Genomic DNA, 21,355 nt, shown 5'->3' with positions numbered 1-21,355 from the left:
GTACCTCTCACGCTAAGTAGAAGATGGAATCTTTGGAGGGCTGGAAGGTTCCACTCCCTGCCAGTTGATGGGGGGCCTCTGGCTTGAAGCGTGAGCAATCCTCAAACCAGAATAAGCACTTGGAAACTGAAGGGTGGGGGTTCTCGTGTGCTTGGGGACCCCCGTGAGTCCAAGCTGTGCCTGCTCTTACCCCTTTGCCAGCCCTCCTCTTCTTGTACAACATGTTTCTAGCATGCAGGGGCATGGTATCATACCAAGAGGTATCACAGTACACCCCCATCTGAAATGAACTGTCTACAGATCCCAGGGGTGTGTGTACGCGGGGCACTAGAGGCCGGACTGCTTTCACACGCATAGCTAATCCCCCCCACCCCCAGACTTGAGCAAGGGCAGGCAGCTCCTCAGAGCAAGGCGAGTGCCCCCACCCCCCAACCCCTTTGGCCTAAAAGCAACCTTCAAACTCCGTAAGAGCAAACGTAGACCCACCCCCTGGGAATCTTCCGATTTGACAGGACCTAAGCTCAAGCGGCCTTATAAAATTGGGTGAATTGTTTTGTTAGCGTTGCTGAAACATATTGTTCTGCTTCAGTTTTTAGCTCAGCAGGAACTCGGCATACTCTCCCGCTGTGTGGCTCCACCCTCCAGGCTTTAGAATCTGTATCTGCCAAACCAGAAGAGACAGCTGGTGCAGACGTCAACTCAGCTACTCACTTTTTTAGGAGTGGGGATCTTTCCAGGTGTCAGGCCCCCGGTTTTAACACAAGGACCCCCACAGCAGTGTGAGACCAGAAGGGCTGTGCTCACAGCAGTTTCATACCGATAGCCAGTCTGCTGGAACAGACTGTGTTGAAGATAGACTTCGGTGAAGGCCTGGATATCTGCAAAGGTAGCAGGGGCCAGCGACAGAGCACTTGTAGGGGGGAGGGGAGCCCTGGGTCTGATGCCTAGCACCCCCAAAAGAAACCAGGAGATTAACAGTACTAATTGGGCAACCATCATTCTAATGTACTTGAAAAGTAGCCTGTCAGAAGCAGAGCAGTGGTACAGGCTGGAGGGCCCTTGCCTTGCACCCGGCAGACCCGGGCTGGATCCCTGGGTGCCCCCCGAGGGTGCCAGGAATGAGCCCTAAACCCTGCCAGGTTGGGGGGGAAACCAAGGAGGACAAAGTAGCCTCTGCTGAGGACGTGGCTGCTGCAGAATGTGGTCTTGCAACTGTGAGGCTGGGTTCAGACCCTGCCCGGACACCGGAGCTAAGGCATCAACAGAGGATGAACAGGTTTCGTTTCTCTACAGTTCTTACAAAGCTAAAATTAGGACCAAAGAAATCCTATCTTTTAGAGCCAAACAGATACTACAGCAGGTAAGGCCACTGTTCCTCGTGGCGGAGCTGGGTTCAAATCCTCCGCACTAGATCTGGTCCCCCAAGCATCCCCAACAACTTGCCTTACAAGTTTAAAAACTAAGGGACCAGACTATAGTACAGCTGACAGGGCGCTTTCCTTGCACGTGACACACCCCGACTGGTTCCTGCCCGTGCCCCCATCCCATGTGACCCCCAGAACTGCAAGGAGTAAGCCCTGAACGTATGGCCCAAACCTAAAAAAATATCAAGATTCCAAGGCTGGAGCACACACTTCAGTCACCAGTGGCCCAGGCTGTCTTTATCACTGCACATGGTTACTGTTACCCCAGGTATGGTCCCCCCAATCATCTGAGCAAATGTGCACTGTGATGAAACTTCAGAGGCATGTGCTGCATTATCTGTCTGGCAAAAACCAAGTGAGGGGGCTGGAGAGCAGTGCAGTAGGGGAGTCTCTTGCCTTACGTGTGACCAACACCACCAGCTGGTTTCCCTGCAGTTCTCAGTCCCCCGAGCAGAGCCACAGTAGCACCTGTGTACAGTTACACCCCCCCCCCACAAATAAACACCAAATGACAAGAGGCCAGGGACATGGCTCCAAATATGACCCCTGGAACCACGTGGTACCCCAAGCACTGATTCACAAGTACCCCAAACCCCACAGGGTAGGCTCTGTGACCCAAAGACCGAATCCAAATGCAGCGAGGTGTGAAGTGTCCAGAGAGGCGCCTGCTTTCCTGTGGCGGCACAGCCTCCAGCTGCCTGCGCTTCCCGGCGAGCCTTCACCGGTGGCTTTCGATTTCATTGAATTCTCATTTTCCATTAATTCCTTCTCAAGGAGCTCCAAAATTAAATTTTATTTGCAAGAAATCTGTAGTAAGTCAAAGTTAAACCACAAAGGGGAAGAAAGTTTCATGTGTCCCAAGTTTCAGGGTGAGACAATACAAGAGTTAAGGCGCACACTTGGCGTGTGGGTGACCCCAGTTAGAAGCGCCCGCCCCGGCCCCCAGATGCAGTACTGAGACCCTTCTGCAGAGAGCTGCGGGGAGTGGAAGCTCCGGGGCACCATGGGGGGAGACCCACGGAGAGGGGAGCAGTGCTCGGCGCCAGCCTACTGAGACTGCTCCCCCCGTCAGCATCAACAGTGTTCGGTCTTGTTAAGGCAGCTTCCCTGGGTCGCCACCCGAGACGCCTCAAGCCGCAGATCCGTCTCTCAGCATCACGGCAACTTCACCCCAGAACAGAAGCACTGTCACACGGGAGCCGTTCCTGACATGCGGGGGCAAGGGGGGAGTGCAGGGAGGTGGGGTAGAGTCTGCCAGGCCTTGGGACGTCCGACTCCCCAAGTACAGAACTTGGGAGAAGACAACGTCTGCAGGAGGGCCTGGGCACTTTCTCACACCAGACACGTACCTGCAACTCACCAGTCTTGTCTGCCATGTCAAAGATACACTGTTTCCTAGTAACTTAAGCCTCTGCACATTTCAGGTCCAAGTTCTTTAACTTGATAAAAAGACTCCCGTTTGCTTGAGGTACAAGTAAGCAAGTAAATGTTTGCTTCCCTCACAGGCTACATGACCAGAAGAGGCTGCATCTGGCAAGGACTGTATTATGTTCCCTCTCATCCCACAGGACACCATCAGGCATTCTTGCTGCTCAACCTTAGGAATCAAGTGCCTGCAAAGCCACTGGAACTCGCCACCTCCATTCTGGGAAAGTGCTATTTCCCTAACGCACCCACCGTCTGTGCATCTGAGCACAGAGAGGATAAACATGGAAGCACCGGGGTACGGGGTCCCTTTCTGAAGGCGGGTAACTTAGTGGAAACCACCCTAGTCGCATCTGCTTTCTGTTTTAAGTTCTGTTCTTTGATACTACATACAGGCTTTGAGACACTGGCACTGGTAAAACTCAAGCAAAAAACTTGACTGAATATGCAAGCTCACTATTACAAACAAAACACTTTCTCTAGAATCACAAATCAACACTAAAATTCTGTAAGTATTTTATTTATCATTGAAGAAAAACCACAGCAGCAAGTTCTGTGTTGGCTTCAATATGACCAGAGTCCATCTTTTTAACATAGCTACTACACTCAAAAATTGAAGGCAACACAGTCATTACTACAAATTACTTGTTCAAAGAAATCTATTCTGGAGAGAAAGAAAATTAGGAAAAAGAACTTAAAACAATCCTCCAAACCACACATTTATAAATATTGTCATATTTAAAATGTTTGAAAGGCATGAATTCTCCATTAATGGAAAAGCAGTTTGCTATTGGCAACAGAAAAAGTTCAGCAATAGTTTACCAAATGCTTTTCAAATTTCAAGGCTGAATTATTTTGGATTCACACTCCAGCAGTAGCCTTGTCACTACAGTGAGCTGCAGCTTGCTTTCTGCTCGCCTTCTCGCAAGCCTGCAGAGAAACCCACTGTATTCAAATGTAATGTTTACTGCAGTTAAGAGTGAACCTAAAAACTTTCTCAATTTATAATAATACCTCACACTATACAGAGGTATGTTTCAATTGCTAATGGTGTGAAAATTGTTTCAGCGCCCTGCTTTTAAAAGTTCTCAAATACTTTTCTAAAACAGAACCTTACCTCATTCCAAATTAATATCAAATATTTTAAAAACAAAACAAAACAAAACAAAAAAAATCAGTCCTATGCCGAGATACAAGTGTGTCACCCATAACCTGAAGGGTTCACATTTCAAATTTATTTTTTAGTTTTTCTTTTTTGTAAACAAATGATTGATGAAACAATGCAACACCTTAAATTCCAGAAAACGGCATGGTATTCCAACCTTCTGTGGGTACGGTGCATGATCAATCTATTATATAGGATTAATACAAGTTCATGCTTTTTGTGTTATGGAGAGAGAACATTAAAAGAATCCAACTGAGACTGGCTGAAGCACAGTATAATAATCCTCGAATGTAATCAAACCTATGTAAGACATGAGTCTGAATCCACTATCTCGAGACTTAACGTCGTACCGTGGTCCATCCTTCTTCATCAGTCTCATTTTTAGTACGACGAAGAGATTCCCTATCTTTGTCACCTCTCCAAGAGGCCTTCTCTTTGTCACCACTTTCTCGGTCTCGGTCTCTCTCCCGGTCTCTCGTGACAGCTGGGGGAGGAACGCGACGAGGGGGGTCCCGCTCTTCTGTCCGGTCATCTTTCCTATCATCAGCGCGTCTCCAAGAACTGACTAGAATGTTGAAAGAAAAGGAAAAAGAGAATTAAGCTCCCAGTGCACTCTACTGGCTGAGATAAACAGAAGTGAACGAAGTCTAACACCCACAACTATTCAGAAATCCTGTAATACAAAAGCAAAACAGAAGCTCTTCCACAGAAACCCAGTAACTATCCTGAATCATTTTCATTCAATTATCTGACAAAAAGTATTGCCACACAAAACGTCAATGGCCCGGGAAGCAGCCCTATTGCAGAATTATTTTAAGACAAGGTCATGATTATCTGGCTGAATGAGAAAGTGAGAAGCAAAAGGCTCTCTGATTAATGTTAAAGAGGCTTAATAATAAATTACCCAGAAAAGTATTCCCAAGGCCAGGGACATGGCTCAGCAGTGTAACATTTACCTCACATGGGTGGCCTGGCTCTGATCCCCAGCACCACCAAGAGTATGATACACTTATGACCCACTACATAGAGGACATGTTAAAAATACTTCAGTGTTCTTTGAGTTTAGTCACCAGGACATGACTTCTAAATAACTCCATTATTTCCTTAATCACGTGCATCTAGCCAATCGATTCTAAGATACTCAGAACTATAGATGTGCTAACTCCCGAATGTGGAATTCTGGACAGTGAGTTTACTGTTGTTTTTGTTCCCACAAACCCCGCTCTTCTCAGAGGAAACGCAGCTGTCCGCCTCGGACATCTCCCGTACCTTCCTCGCGCTCAGAGCGGAGCGGAGGGCCTCTCCGGTCCCTGTCGTCTCGTCGGTCTCTCAGATCACGGCGACGGTCATCCCTATCATCGCGGCGACCTGAATCTCTCCAGCTTGAAGCTTCCTCGGCAGGTCCTTTCCTCCAGCCACCTTCATCCCTAGGACACCAAAATGACAAGTTGCACTGTCAGAGGCACACAGCAGGCACACGTGACCAAGTCCAACGGGTGCCCGGAGGGAGAGGCCTGGGTGACTCTCCTGACTGGGCCAGAATCTGAAACCCGATCCAGTTGCCTTGGCCCCCATGTGGTCAGTCTCTACGGAACCCTCAGGAGTGCTGACCACCTTGATGTATTTGCTCAGCAGCCAAACACACCAAGCGAGTGACTGCGCAAAGCCCCTCTCTGGAGAGGACACTGCCAACGCTCAGCACTCACGGAGTGACGAGACAGGCTCTGCTCAGTGGGAGAGCACAGCGCCTGTCCCTGGCTTTGACCCTCGGCACCTAAATCAGAGAGGTGCCCGGGAGACCATGCAAAGGGCCGGAGTGCACGTTTCTGGCATGTGGGAACCCTGGGGTCACTCTCTGCACTGCAGGTTGTACCCTCCCACCCCCACCCCCAGCCAGAGTTGGAAGCACACAGGCCGTAGTGCCTTGTAAGTGCTCAAACCTGGGCCGCCGGAAGCGATCCTCTCGGTCCATGTCTCGCTCTCTGTCCCGCTCTCTCTCTGGCTCCTTGTCATTTTCATCACGATCTTGATTATCTCTTTCTTTATCTCTATCCCATTCACGTTCTTCAGGTGGTCTTGATTCTCGAGGTGGACCCCAACTCTCTTCTCTGGCTTTTTCTTTCTCTCTCCATCCACCTGTTAAAGTAAAAATTTTTCGGGGCTGGAGCGACAGCACAGCGGAGAGGGCGTTTGCCTTGCACACGGCCGACCTGGGGTCGATTACCAGCACCCCATATGGTCCCCTGAGCACCGCCAGGAGTAATTCCTGAGTGCAGAGCCAGGAGTAACCCCTGAGCATCGCTGGGTGTGACCCAAAAAGCAAAGTAAATAAATAAAGTAAAAAATTTTCTAATCAATAAACAGTGTTGTTGACTTCAACCCACCATTCTAAACTCAACTCTTGTCACCTTGACACTGAACAAACAAAAACGACCCTCCAATCTCGTGTAAAAAAAATACTGAAGGTGGGGTCACAGTAGGTAGGTAAGGCGTTTGCCTTGCACGCCGCCGACCCAGGTTTGACCCCCTAGCATCCTAATGGTCCCCTGAGCACCACCAGGACTAATTCCTGAGTGCAGGGCCAGGAGGAATCCCTGGGCATGGAGGAAAACCACCAACGAAAAACAAAAAGCTCCTTTACAGCTCATTTCACACGCTCCTACTCAGGATTTCTGTTGTTGTTCTACCACACATGCAGGAGAGCTAACAGTAGTTTGGGTGCAGTCCGCCTGGAGAGACTCCAGGGTAAGTCTACGAAGACAACAATACACAGAATCCAACTAGAAGAAAAGGGTGAGGAACAGGGCCGTGTCTCTACTCAGCAGCCCAATTCCAAGTTTCCTGACATCTTACAAGACCTTTCAACCAAGACTCTCCCCCTGGCTACAAGGACTAAGTCTCCTGCCCCTTCCCACCCACGCAATCCTCAAGACAAAGCCTCAGAGCCTCTGATCGATATCTCTCTTAGCCATAGGATGCAGAGAAGTGAAATTTCATAAATATGAAATTTATGTTATGTTACCAAGCATAACAAAATTGCACTTATTAAAACTCTTCCATCCTACTAGTAGTTGTAAAGGTAGGAAGCTGCTTATTTTTGAAGACAATTCTGACAAAAAAAAGAAAAATCAGGAATGGGCCAGCAGCTGAGTTCAAAGTGGAGGTTCAAGAGGCAGGAAAACCGAAGAACAGAAGTGGTCTCCGGTAGGAAGCTGGCGCTTGGCTGGAGGGGGGGTCAGGCCCAGGAGGGGACCGCTGGCCAGGGGAAGGGTGATGCCACAGAGGCAGGCTGGGGGTGGGAGAAAAAGGAAGGATATGGGTGAAGTAGAAACAGATGGAGGGACGGTGTCGGAACACCGCACACTTGAATGTGCTAACTCTGTACCTGTAGTTCAGAGGTACAGTGAAAGTAATCTCCAGCTGGCTCAAACCCCGGAGCAGCACCGGACCCCACGCAAAGCCAGCAAGTGTCCCTAAGTAAGCCCACCCAAGACAACCGTCAGGGAGTTACTCGGGGCTCTCTGTGGAAACAGGGCCGGCCCCAAAGCGCCTCAGACACCTCGGAAGCCGGCCTCCTGCAGGGGGGCTTCCTGAGAGTAACCGCCAGCCCCTCATGGCCCGTCTGCGTCTGCCGTGCACCGGCCGCTCACCTGGCCTGACGAGGGGCCTCCAGGGTCCGGGCCTGCCGTCATCGCCCCTCCTGGGCCCCCGGTCGTCGTCCATGTTTCTCCACGGCCCCCGGTCGTCGTCCGCCCCGCGCCTGGACATCCGCTCGTCGTCCATGTTCCTCCAAGGGCCGTGGTCGTCGTCCAGCCCCCGCCGCGGCCCCCGCTCGTCGTCGGCACTGCGCCAGGACGGCCGCTCGTCGTCAGGGCCTCCGCGCCGTGGGCCCCGCTCGTCGTCCAGCCCCCGTCTCGGTCCTCTGTCCTCATCCGCCACGCGCCAGCTCCGCTCCTCGTCCAGTCCCCGGCGCGGTGGCCTGTCGTCGTCGTGGCGCCAGCTGGGCCGGTCTTCGTCGCCACCCCGCCGGGGCCCCCGCTCGTCATCGGCACTGCGCCAGGACGGCCGGTCGTCGTCCAGGCCGCGGCGGGGAAAGCGGTCGTCGTCCAGGCCACGCCGGGGGCCGCGGTCATCATCTAGGCCGCGCCGGGGGCCGCGGTCGTCGTCTAGGCCCCGTCGGGGGACGCGGTCTTCATCGGGCCTGAGCGCAGACTCCCGCTCGTCGTCGTCGCCCGGGCGCCGAGGCCTGTCCTCGTCTCTCCTGTGGGGCCGCTCCTCGTCCCGGCCCTCTCCGCGCCGCCACTCCCTGCGGGCCGCGAGCAAACGGTCAGGGGTGTGTCACTCACCTCGGCTCGTGCAAGCCTCGTGTGTTCCAACTAGACAGCCACGCAGCTCCTGGGTTAGCTTCTGGATTAGCGAACGGCTTTAGAAGGACATACGCACCATACCTCGACCTACCTGCACGACTTTTCAGAAACCTATCACTAGCAGTCCCTGGACGGAGGAGCTGACCGGAAATTCAGAGGGAAAAGGTGCAAAGGGCTTGCTGCCCTAACACCAAGAGTACCCCAGGAAGGACTACAAAAGCCGGGGCGGCAATTTCTCAACAGTCTCCAAAGTCAGAAGTTACAGCATGGAGGTGTGAAGGTGTCATGGTGGTGGGATTGGTGTTTGAATACTAGATGTAATCAAATATTGTGAACCAACTTATAAAATAAAAAAAAAAAATTGGGGCTGGAGCAATAGCACAGAGGGTAGGGCGTCTGCCTTGGACACGGCCGACCCGGGTTCGATTCCCAGCATCCCACAGGGTCCTCTGAGCACCGCCAGGGGTGATTCCTGAGTGCAGAGCCAGGAGTAACCCCTGTGCATCGCCAGGTGTGACCCAAAAAGAAAAAAAAAATTAAAATGCTACAGCAGTATTAAAGTCAACTATAAACACATTTAAATTGTTAAACACACATAGTAATTCTTCAGTGCTGTCCTTTCCCTACAAAATAAACCAAATCAGAAACCACTCAGCGCCCCAACAGGGAGCTGTGGAAAGCTGCCGTGGTTCCCTGCGCCCCACTTACTTCTCCGGGGGTCCTCTCCGCCACTCAGAGTCCGCCTCGGGGCCTTTTCTCCAGGTGCCTTCCGAGTCCCAACGGGAGTCCTGAGTGAGCAAACAAGAGGCACTCATTGGTAACCTCACAACTACTCGCATCAAACATTTCTGCACGTGTATCTGCACAATCTTAAGGGCGAGAGCATAACAGCAGGTAGGGAGGCGTTTGCCTTGCACACAGCTGACACACAGCTGACCCAGGTTCAATCCCAGTCACCCCAGGTAGTCCCAAAGTCTATCGGAGTGATTCCTGAGTTAAAAGACAGGAGTAAGCCCTGACTGAGCATTGTACAGTGTGGCTCCCCATTTCCCCTCAAAACATAAATGCTTCTATGCTTAATCTGACATCAGGATAGTGGGATAGTAAAATTTGAATTCTCGTGCACTACTGACGGCTTTACAAATTATCAAAATACCACAGGGAAAAATTTGGTAGAATCTCCCATGCAATCGGTAAAATGTCCAAAATCAAATGTTATAAGAAAGTCAAAACTGGGTGATCAACCTTCCACTATATGGTATATAAGGAAAAGCAACCAAAGGAAAACTGACCCAGCACTGAGATGACCTAAGTGGGTAGGATGGTGGTGGACGAACACTGGGATGCGGTAGCAATCACACTGCATCCTAAGACTTATAAATAAAACTGTAAACCAATGCTAATTTCATTTTTAAGAGTTTCCAGATTTTCTCTGAACAAGGCGAGCTATACAACACACAGCCGTACAGAGCAAATGAGATCTCCACAGGAAGGATGACCAGGACTTCCCTCTTCACAATACTGCTCCCTGGCACTGCACAAGGTCAACCGGTGTGGTCTGGCCCTAAAAGCCCAAAATCAAATGGCAAGGTATGAGGAGATAAGGCTAATACCCTAGTCCAGGACAATGTGCCTAGTTTAACCAAGAACACTTTGGGTCCGGAGACAGCGAGTAGAGTGCTTGACTAGTACACGGTCAACCTGAATTCGATCCCCAGCCACCCCATAGGGTAACTGAGCCCCACCAGCTATGATCCCCAAGCACAGAGTCAGGGGAAAACCCCAAGCACCACCAGGTTTGGCACAAAAACAAAAAGCAAAATTAATCCTATCACCTATACAATACGGTCGACATTGGAAGCTACCTATAGGATCACCTCAAGAAATTAGATACAACCGTTGGATGGGCTAACCTAGTCTCAGAGCAGGACACGGAGCCTGTGAAATGAAGGCCGTCCAAAGGAACCAAAGCCAAGACCAGAAAGGCAGTGCAGCTGGCAAGGTGCTGGCCTTGGTTCCGTCCCCACTCAGCATCAGCCCACAGCTCACGGCCGGCAGAGCCAGACCCAGCACACAGCCCTGAGGGTGCAGCCCAGCTGCCTCGCCCATAAAAAAGAAGAGAAGTTAACAAGTTTACTTTTTCTCTTAAAATACGGAGCACAGAACTAAGTATTCCCACAAAGCTAAAAAAATAACTAGAACCCCAAGTCGGTGACTCCTAAGAAGTTCACTCCTTAATGTCAAGTGTCTGGGCAAAACCCCTCCAACGCCGATGAGTAGGAAGCAACTGGAGGGGCCCCCTCTTGAAACGGGCACCTCCTAGGAGGAACCTGCCCTCAAGAAGCGAATCAGCCCCGTGAAGCGGCACGAAGGCCAGGGCCTGAGCCAGACGACAGAGAGGAACCCAGAAGCCACGCCCACACAACGTCCAGAAACAGGGACAGTCAAGTCCTCACCTACAGACCCACTGCATCCCATCCATACCCATCCTGTCAGTCAGTCAAGAAGAATTCAACCAATGGCTTTACCATACGAGAAACGCAGACCCTTAAGAAATTAAAGAAACAAACTGAGCTATTTCTCCCAACGCAGCCACTTTAGCAGGGCTTTCCCCGCACAAAAACCCGCAGGCTCGAAGCACATGGCTGGAGTGCTCTGGGGCCTGGGTCAGCTCACCCCTGGCATGCACAGCCCCAAAGCAGAGCTGGGGACAGTCTTGAAGGCCCCAGCCCCATGCTTTTATTTTCCATTTTTTTTTTTTTGGGGGGGGGGCTCAGTCGAGAACTATATTTAGGGCCAAAGAGACAGGAATTAAGGGGCATATGGAGTTAAGGAGTTAGCCCTGAGCACCACTGGCTGTAGCCCCCAGAACAAAAGGGTGGGGTGATTTATTTAAGTGGGTTCCTCAGGGCCCACTCTTTACCATATACATCAGAAAGCAGTCTTACTGAACTGCAAAAGGATCGAGGTGGAAGAAGCAAGAGAGAACTTTGGGAGGCAAGAATAGATAAAGGGGGAAATGACCCTAGTTTAAAGAAATTTGACTTCAATGTTATGGAATTCATTTGAGAAACTCTATGTTGTTCTTAGCATAGCGATCAATCTTTTCCTTAAAGGTATGCGAAACTAATTCTGGTATTTGATGTTTGAAAGCTGTTAAAGAGGAAATAGCTTTATTCATTGTTTTTTCATTTATTCAGTAGCCATCGATTTGCTCCAGTAACGTCTGCATTCTGAGACTTCTTATTACTGTTTTTGGCACATCAAATACACCACGGGTAGCTTGCCAGGCTCTACCACTCAAGCAGGATACTCTCAGTAGTATTCTTTAATATTTTGGAACAATTTTAATCAATTTTGTTTCTTCAGAAAATTGAGACTTTCAAATGTAATAGTATAAAACTGGTACATGTATTTGATGTTTTTATGCTAAACTCTCTGTATCCAGAATTAAATTTTTTGTCTGTTTCTTATTTTGTAAATATCTGGGAGAGATTTAATAAAAGATTGTCTACTAAAAAATAAAGAAATTTGATCTGCCTAAACTATATATACTGAATTCTCTGAAAGGATAAGAATTCCAGCTTCGGGGCTGGAGCGACCACAGCAGTTAGGGCGTTTGCCTTGCACGAAGCCGACCCGGGTTCTATTCCCAGCATCCCATATGGTTCCCTGACACCGCTAGGGGTAATTCCTGAGTGCAGAGCCAGGAGTAACCCCTGAGCACTGCCGGGTGTGACCGAAAAACAAAAAAATAAAAATCCCAGCTTCCAGAAAGAATAAAAAACACTGGGGACCAGAGATGGTACAGTGGGCACCTGCTTTGCACATGTCAACCCAGGTTTGATCCCTGCCGCTACAAATGGTCCCCAAGTCTTGGTAGAAGTGATCTTGAGCACAGAGCCAGGAGTAAGCCCTGAACATTGCCAATTGTGGCCCTGTAAGAACATACATACAGACAGCATCTAAAGTAGTCTGAGCCCTTTGGATCCGGCTGCGGAGCGAACATGATGGAAGAGCCCAAGGGAGCGCCCTTGGACTCCAGGCAGCCCACTGAACTAATTCCGGCATGGGACCAGAGACCCCACGGTGCGCTGAAACAGTGGGACCCGGGCATCCCCCAATTCTTTTAACCTGTCTCTCTCTCTCAACTCCTCCCTCCTGAGCACAGCGCAGGATCCTCGGTTTTCCTGAGCGCAAAATGGAGCCGGCGATCCAGCTGAAACAGGACGCTTTCGCGCGCTTGCGAGAGACCCCAGGGGGCGGGGGCGGCGACCCCCGCCCACAGCAGATAGATATTTAAACCCACCTCCCCCACGTGTGCTTCCCTTTGGATCCGGCTGCGGAGCGAACATGATGGAAGAGCCCAAGGGAGCGCCCTTGGACTCCAGGCAGCCCACTGAACTAATTCCGGCATGGGACCAGAGACCCCACGGTGCGCTGAAACAGTGGGACCCGGGCATCCCCCAATTCTTTTAACCTGTCTCTCTCTCTCAACTCCTCCCTCCTGAACACAGCGCAGGACTTCTCCATCTTATGAGCACCATAAAAGGGTAAAAGTTTGTAGTGATGTTATTTCTGGTTGTACTTTCCCTGGACTTTATACAGAAACCCAAAACCGCGCGGCCTAATGTCATCTTAGCATCAGCAATATGTAATGATTCGCTTTTAATGGGTCGGACTTTTGTGGGAGATCCTAACAAGAATAGTAAGTCTGTTGCTGAAATATTGAAGGCAATCAAAACGGTAGCCATCTCTCTAGACTAAACTAAGCTATATCCCCACGCCAGCTGAGAAGAAATTTTCTTCTTTCTCGGGAAGAAACGCGGCGTGTCGTCAACTACAGTGTGATGTCCATTAAGCAAACAGACCTGGTGGCGTGGGAATGGGATATAAGGGGAAAAATTATGTACATGGAACAGTGGGACGCTGGTGGAATCTCGAGCCGGAGCCGATACCAGCGCAAGACCTTCGGTTCCAGAAACTGCTTCCAGACACTCTACTAGTCTATCAACTAAGCCAGAGCCCCACGTCTGCTGATGACGGGAAATAACCATCCTTTTCGTTTTTTTCGTTTTTTTTTTTTTTTTTTCCCCTTGTCAGGCAGCGTGGCGATTACTAAACAGGCGTGAACTCGGTGGCGCGGGGCAAGGGGGAAAAAGAAAAGTTATGTAACAAACAGCGGGACTTAATATCTCTATATTCTTAGCAGTGGAGAACTATCAAATGCCTCCTTGGCAATAGGACTGCTTTTCTTTTTTGGGGGAAACCCCAACAACGGTAGTGAGTTGTGTGTTGAAACATGGAATGTAATCGAGATAAGGCATAAATGAAGTGAAACTTATCAAGTACAAGGGTGGGGACTGGGGAGGTGGGAGGGGACGGCAGGTATACTGGGGGGGTTGGTGATGGAGGATGGGCACTGGTGAAGGGAAGGGTGTTTGAGAATTGTATAACCGACATAATCCTGAGAACTATGTAACCCTCCACATGGTGATTCAATAAAATTAAAAAAAAAAAAAAGTAGCAAAAAAAAAAAATTTCTACTTCTGGGGCTGGACCGATAGCTCAGTGGGTAGGGCATAAAAAAAAAAAAAAAAGGTAGTCTGAGTTGAGGGGCTGGAGCAATAGTACAGCAGGTAGGGCATTTGCCTTGCACACGGCCAACCCAGGTTGATTACCAGCATCCCATGGGGGTGCACGGTCCCCCGAGCACCGCCAGGAGTGATTCCTGAGTGCATGAGCCAGGAGTAACCCCTGTGCATCGCCGGGTATGATCCAAAAACAAAATAATATAAAAAAAAATAAAGTCGTCTGAATTGAAATTTCTAAACTCCCTTTTAGCCAAAGAATAAGAAAATTCCAAACACATGTAGGAAAGCAAACTCAGGCCTGAAGTTCTAAGGGAAAAATCTGAATTGATCAAAACTCTATTATGTTTTACTCTAGAGAGAAAATAAGGCCAAAAGGCAAGCATAGACCTTCTAGGAAACAAGTAAGACATATGAAGTAAAAAGTAACTCCACAGAGGAGGAAAAGGGAATACAATTTAGAACTTTTGTGACAGGCCAGGGGCTACAGCAGATTTCAGCACTGTTCCAGTCCACAGCACAGAGCTAGAAAGAGCTCGCAGCACTGCCGAGGGGGCCAACAATCACAAAAGGTAGAGATGGACAAGGGGCAGAGCAAGCGGCCAACTGGGGTTCAACCCCTGCACCCCATACTGTCCCGAGTCCTGCCAGGTGTGATAAAAAATACATGCCTCCCACCCCCAACTCCAAAAAAATAAGGCTTGATGCTGAATGAGTCCCACAAATGTTACAACTGGGAATATGGCTGGCAGAGCAGCTGCCTTCATGTATGAGACCAAGTTCAACTCCTGACACCCACATCTGGTAACAGGTGAGGCAGGCAGACACAACTCACCCTATAGCCAGTTATCTGACCTTAACCTAAAAGCCAAGCAGTGCCCTGTGTCACTAGCCCACCCTCCCACTGTTTTTATCAGCAAATACATTACAGGTCTATAAAATCCCAGTTTTGCAAAATCTGATTTTTCCTCCCTTATGAAGCTCTGTCCTTGAGAATACAAAACATACCTGGTCACAACAGGGTTTGGCCCAAAAATCAACATAAATGTCACCATAACCAATCTGAAACACGTGCTGTGCAGAGAACTGACAAATGTCAATGAATTCATACTCACTTTTCTAGAAAGTGGGTCTTCACCAAGTCGCCGCTCCTCCTCTCGACGCCGTTCCCGTTCCTCAATTTCCAGCTCCCTTTGGCGTTTTTTCCTTTCTACTTCTTCCAATTTCTTGACCCGTTCCTGATATTCCCGCAACTCTTCCTCACGTTTCGCACGCTCAGCTCGCTCTCTCTCTTCCCGCTCTGTACAAACAGTCGTGGTCATAAAGCGAGGCCCCGGGCCGGGGAGACAGTACAGTACTAACACGCTCAGAGTGGGCCCGAGGTCAACCCTTAGAATGGCACAGGGGTCCCAAGCACTGTCAGGAGTGATTCTCGAGCACAAAGCCAGGAATAAGCCTTGAGCATCACCAGAAATGGCCTCAAAATAACAAATAAGGAACAGAGCTGGAGCGATAGCACAGCAAGCAGGGTGTTTGCCTTGCATGCGGCCAACCCGGGTTCGATTCCCAGCACCCCCTATGGTCCCCCGGGCACCGCCAAGAGTAATTCCTGAGTGAAGAGCCAAGAGTAACCCCTGTGCATTGCTGGGTGTGACCCAAAAAGAAAAAAAAAAATCAAATGAAGAACAAATAAGCAAACCAAAAACATTAAGTGTGATTCCTATCCCCATCTTTTCCCCATGTCCAGGTGTAACTTTGTTACTAAAAAGGCAATATGTAAGCCCTTAAGAGTTTCTAAATAGGGGCTGACCCAGGTCAAATTCCCGGCACCCCAAACAGTCCCCTGAGCACTGCCAGGAATGATTCCTGAGTGCAAAGCCAGGAATAACCCCTGAGCATGGCCAGGTGACCAAACAGGAAAGAAAAAAAAATATAAGACTTTCTAAATAATCAGCTACAAGGTAGGATACATTTTAAGAAAGTCTTATGTTATTTACCTTTAGAAATAATAGTAATGAGGGTCTGAAGCAAGTGATTATACAGTAGTGGCAGGGCACAAGCTCGAGTAATTCCTGAGTGCAGAGTCGGGAGTAACTCCTGAGCATTACGAGGTATGGCCCAAAAATCAAAAAACAAAAAATATCTGTCTACATATACAGAGTATCTGGGAGGCTGGCAGAGTAGGGGGCTTGCCCTGCGCGTGGCTGCTCTCCGTTTGACCCCCAGCATCCCATCTGCAGATCCCTGAGCCACCAGGAGTGATTCCTGAGGGCAGAGCCAGGAAGAGAGTGAGCCCTGAGCAGAGCCAGGTGTGACCCAAAACCCGGAACAGAAAAATAATAGTATTAGGGGGCCAGATGGCTCAACAGGCAGAGCACACGCTTTGTATGCCAGAGGCTAGGGCCACAAGAGAGCATTTGCGGGCACCACAGGAGGGAGCCCTGAGCCAGAAGGAAGACTGAAAACTGCAAGGTGTGGCCCAAAAGCCAAAAAAAAAAAAAAATTAAATTAAATTAAAAAGTCCAAACAGTATTGGGCACGTGCCTAGCATGCAACCACTGCTGCGACCCTGACCCAGGTTCGAATCCGGCATCACCCGGGACAGACCCTGAAATAGTCCAAGTTAACAGTATTTTTCAGAGAAAAAACTATTATCAAGGATTATCAAGGTGTGAACAGTCTGGTGCGAATGGAGGACGGGGCTCTTCACACAGTAAAGAACTCCAGACAGCGGGGAGAACGCGGAGGCCGGGCTGGACGCATCGCTGCACTGACTCGGAGCCGGCCAAGGAGCCCCCCGCGCCCAACCCGGCCGCCTGGGGCTGACCTTTCAGCATCTGCTCCTCGGCCCGCCTCTGCTCCTCCTCCTCTTTCTCCCGGTAGTAAGTCACTCTGCGCTCTTCTTTCCGTTGCCTCTTACGTTCTTCCAGGCGATTATGTCTTTCTTCTGCCAGTCGCTCTTCGAACTGCTTAAGTTTTTCCTGCAATTGAATGATTACCAAAGATAAAACTTGAGAAATCAACAGGCTCACAGGTTTTGCGAAATTTAATTCTCTGAGGGGTGGAGAGTGAACCCAGAGCTTAATGTGAGACATATGCTCTACCACCGAGCTACACCCCTGGCCCCAGGATTTTTATGTCTTAAAAAAAAAAAAAAGCTTCGAATTTCTTGGGGCCAGAGATAGTGTAATAGGTACAGTGTTTTACCATGCGCGCAGCTGACCCAGGTTGAATTCCTGGCACCCCGTATGGTCCCCCAGGCCACCAGGAGACACCCCAGAGCAAAGAGCCAAGAATAGACGCTGAGCACCGCTGCGCATGATTCCAAAACCCACAAAGAGTTGCAGGTTTCTTGTAGCCATAGGAAACAACCTTCAAGTAATGAGACAAAACTTCTACATCAGAGAGATGGCTCAAAGGGCCACGGGAAATGCTTTCCACAGGTTTGTTCTCAGATATCATATGGGTTTCAGAGGCAGTTGAGGGACCAACCCTGAACATCAGCCCAGGTAGACCCCAAAACTAAAAATAAAAACCAGAGTTCTGAAGACCATAGGTGGATATAAGCTAGGAAGCCACGTGCCAGGCAGACAGCGTAAGTCCCGGCTGGATTCCTGACCACATGGTTCCCAAGCACTGCCAGAGTGGCGCCCACAAAACATCAAAATGGACAAAAATAAAAGATTTTTTGGTAGACATATACATTGCAATGCCAGGGATCGTACCCATGGCCTCACACACTGAAGGCAGGTGTTCTACTGCTGAACTACATTCCATGGCCATTATCATGAGAATTCCCAAATAACTGGACATTTTCCTCACAAAAATATTTTTTTAAGTTACCAACATCATTTATACCCAGAGCTATTTTATCTCAGAATGAAGTGCAGTATTACTTTAGAATTTGCCATAGATGCTTTTTAACTTACTCAATTAATAAACAAAAGCTTGGGGCCAGAGCGATAGCACAGCGGGTAGGGCGTTTGCCTTGCACTCGGCTGACCTGGGTTCAATCCCCGGCATCCCATATGGTCCCCCAAGCACTGCCAGGAGTAATTCCTGAGTGCAAAGCCAGGAATAACCCCTGAGCATCGCTGGGTGTGACCCAAAAAGCAAAAATAAATAAATAAATAGACAAAAGCTTCTGTCAAAAGCTAGTTTTAGTATTCTTTCACCTGGAGAATTCTACTTATAATTTTCTCCTTATAATACATGGCTTACTAAAGAGAAAGGATAAAAAATTTTCGTAGAAACTTTTGATTTGGGGCTGGAGCGATAGCACAGCGGGTAGGGTGTTTGCCTTGCACGCAGTCGACCCGGGTTTGATTCCCAGCATCCTGTATGGTCCCCCAAGCACCACCAGGAGTAATTCCTGAGTGCAGTCAGGAAGGAGTAAACCCTGAGCACTGCCAGGTGTGACCCAAAAAGAAAGGAAAAAAAAAATTTTTTTTATTTCTACACAAGAGCCCAGACAGCAGAGGGGTCAAGGTGCTTGCCTTTCAAGGGCTCAGCCCAGCTGGATCCTAGCGCCACCTAAGGTCCGAGCCCTGGCACGACCAGGAGTCACCCTGGGTAAAGGACTAGGAGCAGCCTAGGCTTGGTTGAACACTCCACTCTCCCCCAAACGAAAATTAACTATCATCTGAGCAAGAGATCGACAGGTTTGATCACCAGCACTGAGCAAACCCCAAGCCTTGCTGCCAGTCTGGCCCCGAACAAAAACCAAGGGGCCAAATACAGCAGTCAAGAGCTTATCCAGGCAGCCAACTCAAGTACACCAGATTTAATCGATGGTACCGCATACAGCCCGGGGCCTTGGAGATCCGCCCAAAGAAACCCCTATATACAGCCGGGTGCACCCCCAGACCAGTAAATGTATGAAACTGAGTTAATAATGAACAGCTCCCGCCTAAATGTGTCCCCAAAAGCACCAACTTCACCTCATAAACAGATTGCCGTGCAGCCTTGAGTCGCGTTACAAATAAATCTCTGTCTTCCAACATTCGTGACATCCGGCTCTTATGCTCAAGAGCTTTCTCACGTTCCAGCTGCATGGTTGTGATCTGCAAAGACATGACACAAGGGTCAATGTCAGAACATCTATCCGTCTACTTATTGACCTCAAATTCCTGACAGACATTTGTAAATTACAAGTAGGGTCTCCCGGCAGACAGGGGCTCTGCCTCGAGGACACACCCCCACCCCACCCCACTGCCTACATTCTCAGAGCTACAGCCAGGGACGGTCTGGGAGCCACACAGGAATCAAACTCAGGGCCTTGCACCTCTATCATTTGAAAACTATCAACTTCGCCCCAACGTTTGGATGTTGTTATAAAAGTGAAGTGGTAGGCTGGGGGAGGCTCTGCACAAGGGGATCAGAGCTCAGCTTTAAACTGTTCAGTAACAAAAAACATCAAACATCATGTAGTTCCGTATATACGAACAGTCCGAAATACACAAATCGAGACCGAAATGTAGCCAGTGACTGCCTGTCAAGTTGCTAGAGAACAAATGGGAAGTAACCACTGCTAATTGGCACCAAGTCTGGGAGGTAAAGTTCTAAAATCAATGTATTACACAATCCTCTAAATATACTATAAACCTCAAGGTGTATGGAGCCCCAGAGCACTGCCGAGAGCAACATTTTGAGCACTGGAAGAGCTGTCCTTCAGCACCTCCAGACACGGCCCCAAACACCACAATCAAGTACATACTTTGCTTCTATAGCATTGATAACTGTATCGGCTGTTCTTTGCATCTTCTAACTTTCATTTTCTAAACCTTTACCATGAAAATACCTCCCACTGATCTGTTAGCACACACCACTAACAAAATACAAACTAAAACCATTTTACTAAATGTACTGAATTATACCTTACAAACTGAGCAGTATCGAGCCCTGAAAGCTTACCCTTTCCTCCTCCTGCTGCTCCCACAGGTCCATGTCCTTTATTCTCTGTTCTTCGTAAGCACTCTTGATCAACGGGATTTCTTCCAAACGTTTGGCTCTTTCAAAATAGTCAATCTAAAGGACATGAAAACACAGTTTTAAAAGAAAAGTTTCTCTACTAACTTAGTATGTTAAAAGTCTATTATGGGGGGTGGAGTGATAGCACAGCAGGTAAAGCATTTGCCTTGCACGCAGCTGACCCAGGTTCGATTCCCAGCATTCCACATGGTCCCCCAAGCACAGCCAGGAGTAATTCCTGAGTGCACAGCCAGGAGTAACCCCTGAGCATCGCCGGGTGTGACCCAAAAAGAAGAAAGAAAAGTCTATTATGGAGCCGGCAGGACACAATGGCTAGGCACTTGCTATGCATGCAGGCCATCTGGACTCATTCCCAAAGCCCCACAGTCCGCCGTCGCCCCATCAACAAAGCTAGTTCTGTGAACCCTAAACACAGAGCCACAGCAAAGGTATTTGAAGAAATCCAAATTTCAACCCGATTTGAGAAAAACAATTCTCCTAGGCCTAGGGGTAGCACAGGAGGCTAACACAAATGACTGTCCTACGGGAGTGCCAGGTCCGAGCTTCAGCACCACTGGGAGTGCCCCTCCCCCAGCAGTAGCCCAGAGCAATGCCACTAGAGTCCAAAATCCCAGTTTTTTTGAAGGTTACTGGTGGGGTGCAAGAGACAACACAGAGTAGAGCATCTGCATTGCAAGCTGCCAACTGGGTTTGAGCCCAGCACCCCCTGTGGTCGCCCAAGCCTGCCAGGAGTGATCCCTGAGCACAGAATCAGGAGTAAGCCTTGAAAACAGCCAGGTGAGACCCTAAAATAAACAAAAATTTTTAAATAAAGTTTAGTGGCCCTGGGGTCCCAGACACTGCAGTGTGACCCATTTCTTAGTGAAAAATAATGAAGTCAAAGATCAAGTGCGGCTTTGCGTGAAACATAAGGCCTTGCCCACGTGAGGCACTGGCTTCCACACTCTTTACCTTCTTCTCTTGATTCTTCAGGCGTTCCTGAAGTTCTTTCTTTTCTTTCTCCAGTTGTTCAACCTGTTTTGCCATGATGAAATCGGGATCCAATTCCTCAAGATCCTGAAAATAATGCAAACACATCATCATTAATGTATTCTTAACTGTCAACCTGGAGCACTGTTTTCTAAAATTTAATACAATTTTTGGTTACCTGCTGATCTACATATGTGAATGTCATCCTGGTGCTCATCGATTTGCTCGAGTAGGCACCAGTAACGTCTTCACTGTGAGACTTGTTACTGTTTTTGGCATATCGAATACACCACCGGTAGCTTGCCAGGCTCTGCCATGCATGCGGGGGGGATACTCTCGGTAGTTTGCCGGGCTCTCCGAAAGGGGCAGAGGACTCGAACCCAGGTCGGCTGCATGCAAGGCGAATGCCCTACCCGCTGCACT

General features: G+C 49.1%; 1 protein-coding gene across 1 annotated transcript in view; it reads right to left on the bottom strand.

Annotated features, from left to right (window-relative positions):
• Positions 1–3,341: 3,341 nt before the first annotated feature.
• The window catches only part of EIF3A (eukaryotic translation initiation factor 3 subunit A), a 38,291-nt gene continuing 20,277 nt past the window's right edge, over positions 3,342–21,355 (bottom strand). The window contains exons 13-22 of the mRNA XM_055118965.1: positions 20,915–21,019; positions 19,886–19,999; positions 18,913–19,035; positions 16,800–16,953; positions 15,088–15,272; positions 9,090–9,169; positions 7,665–8,320; positions 5,955–6,150; positions 5,284–5,441; positions 3,342–4,579 (exon numbers count right to left, since the gene is read on the bottom strand). Of these exons, the coding sequence (XP_054974940.1) occupies positions 4,353–4,579; positions 5,284–5,441; positions 5,955–6,150; positions 7,665–8,320; positions 9,090–9,169; positions 15,088–15,272; positions 16,800–16,953; positions 18,913–19,035; positions 19,886–19,999; positions 20,915–21,019 (1,998 nt within the window). The 3' untranslated portion in view covers positions 3,342–4,352. The remainder of the gene's footprint in view (positions 4,580–5,283; positions 5,442–5,954; positions 6,151–7,664; positions 8,321–9,089; positions 9,170–15,087; positions 15,273–16,799; positions 16,954–18,912; positions 19,036–19,885; positions 20,000–20,914; positions 21,020–21,355) is intronic.

This window comes from Sorex araneus, chromosome 11, assembly GCF_027595985.1.
Source record: "Sorex araneus isolate mSorAra2 chromosome 11, mSorAra2.pri, whole genome shotgun sequence".
Classification (NCBI taxonomy): domain Eukaryota; kingdom Metazoa; phylum Chordata; class Mammalia; order Eulipotyphla; family Soricidae; genus Sorex; species Sorex araneus.
This window is presented reverse-complemented; position numbering and strand designations above follow the sequence as displayed.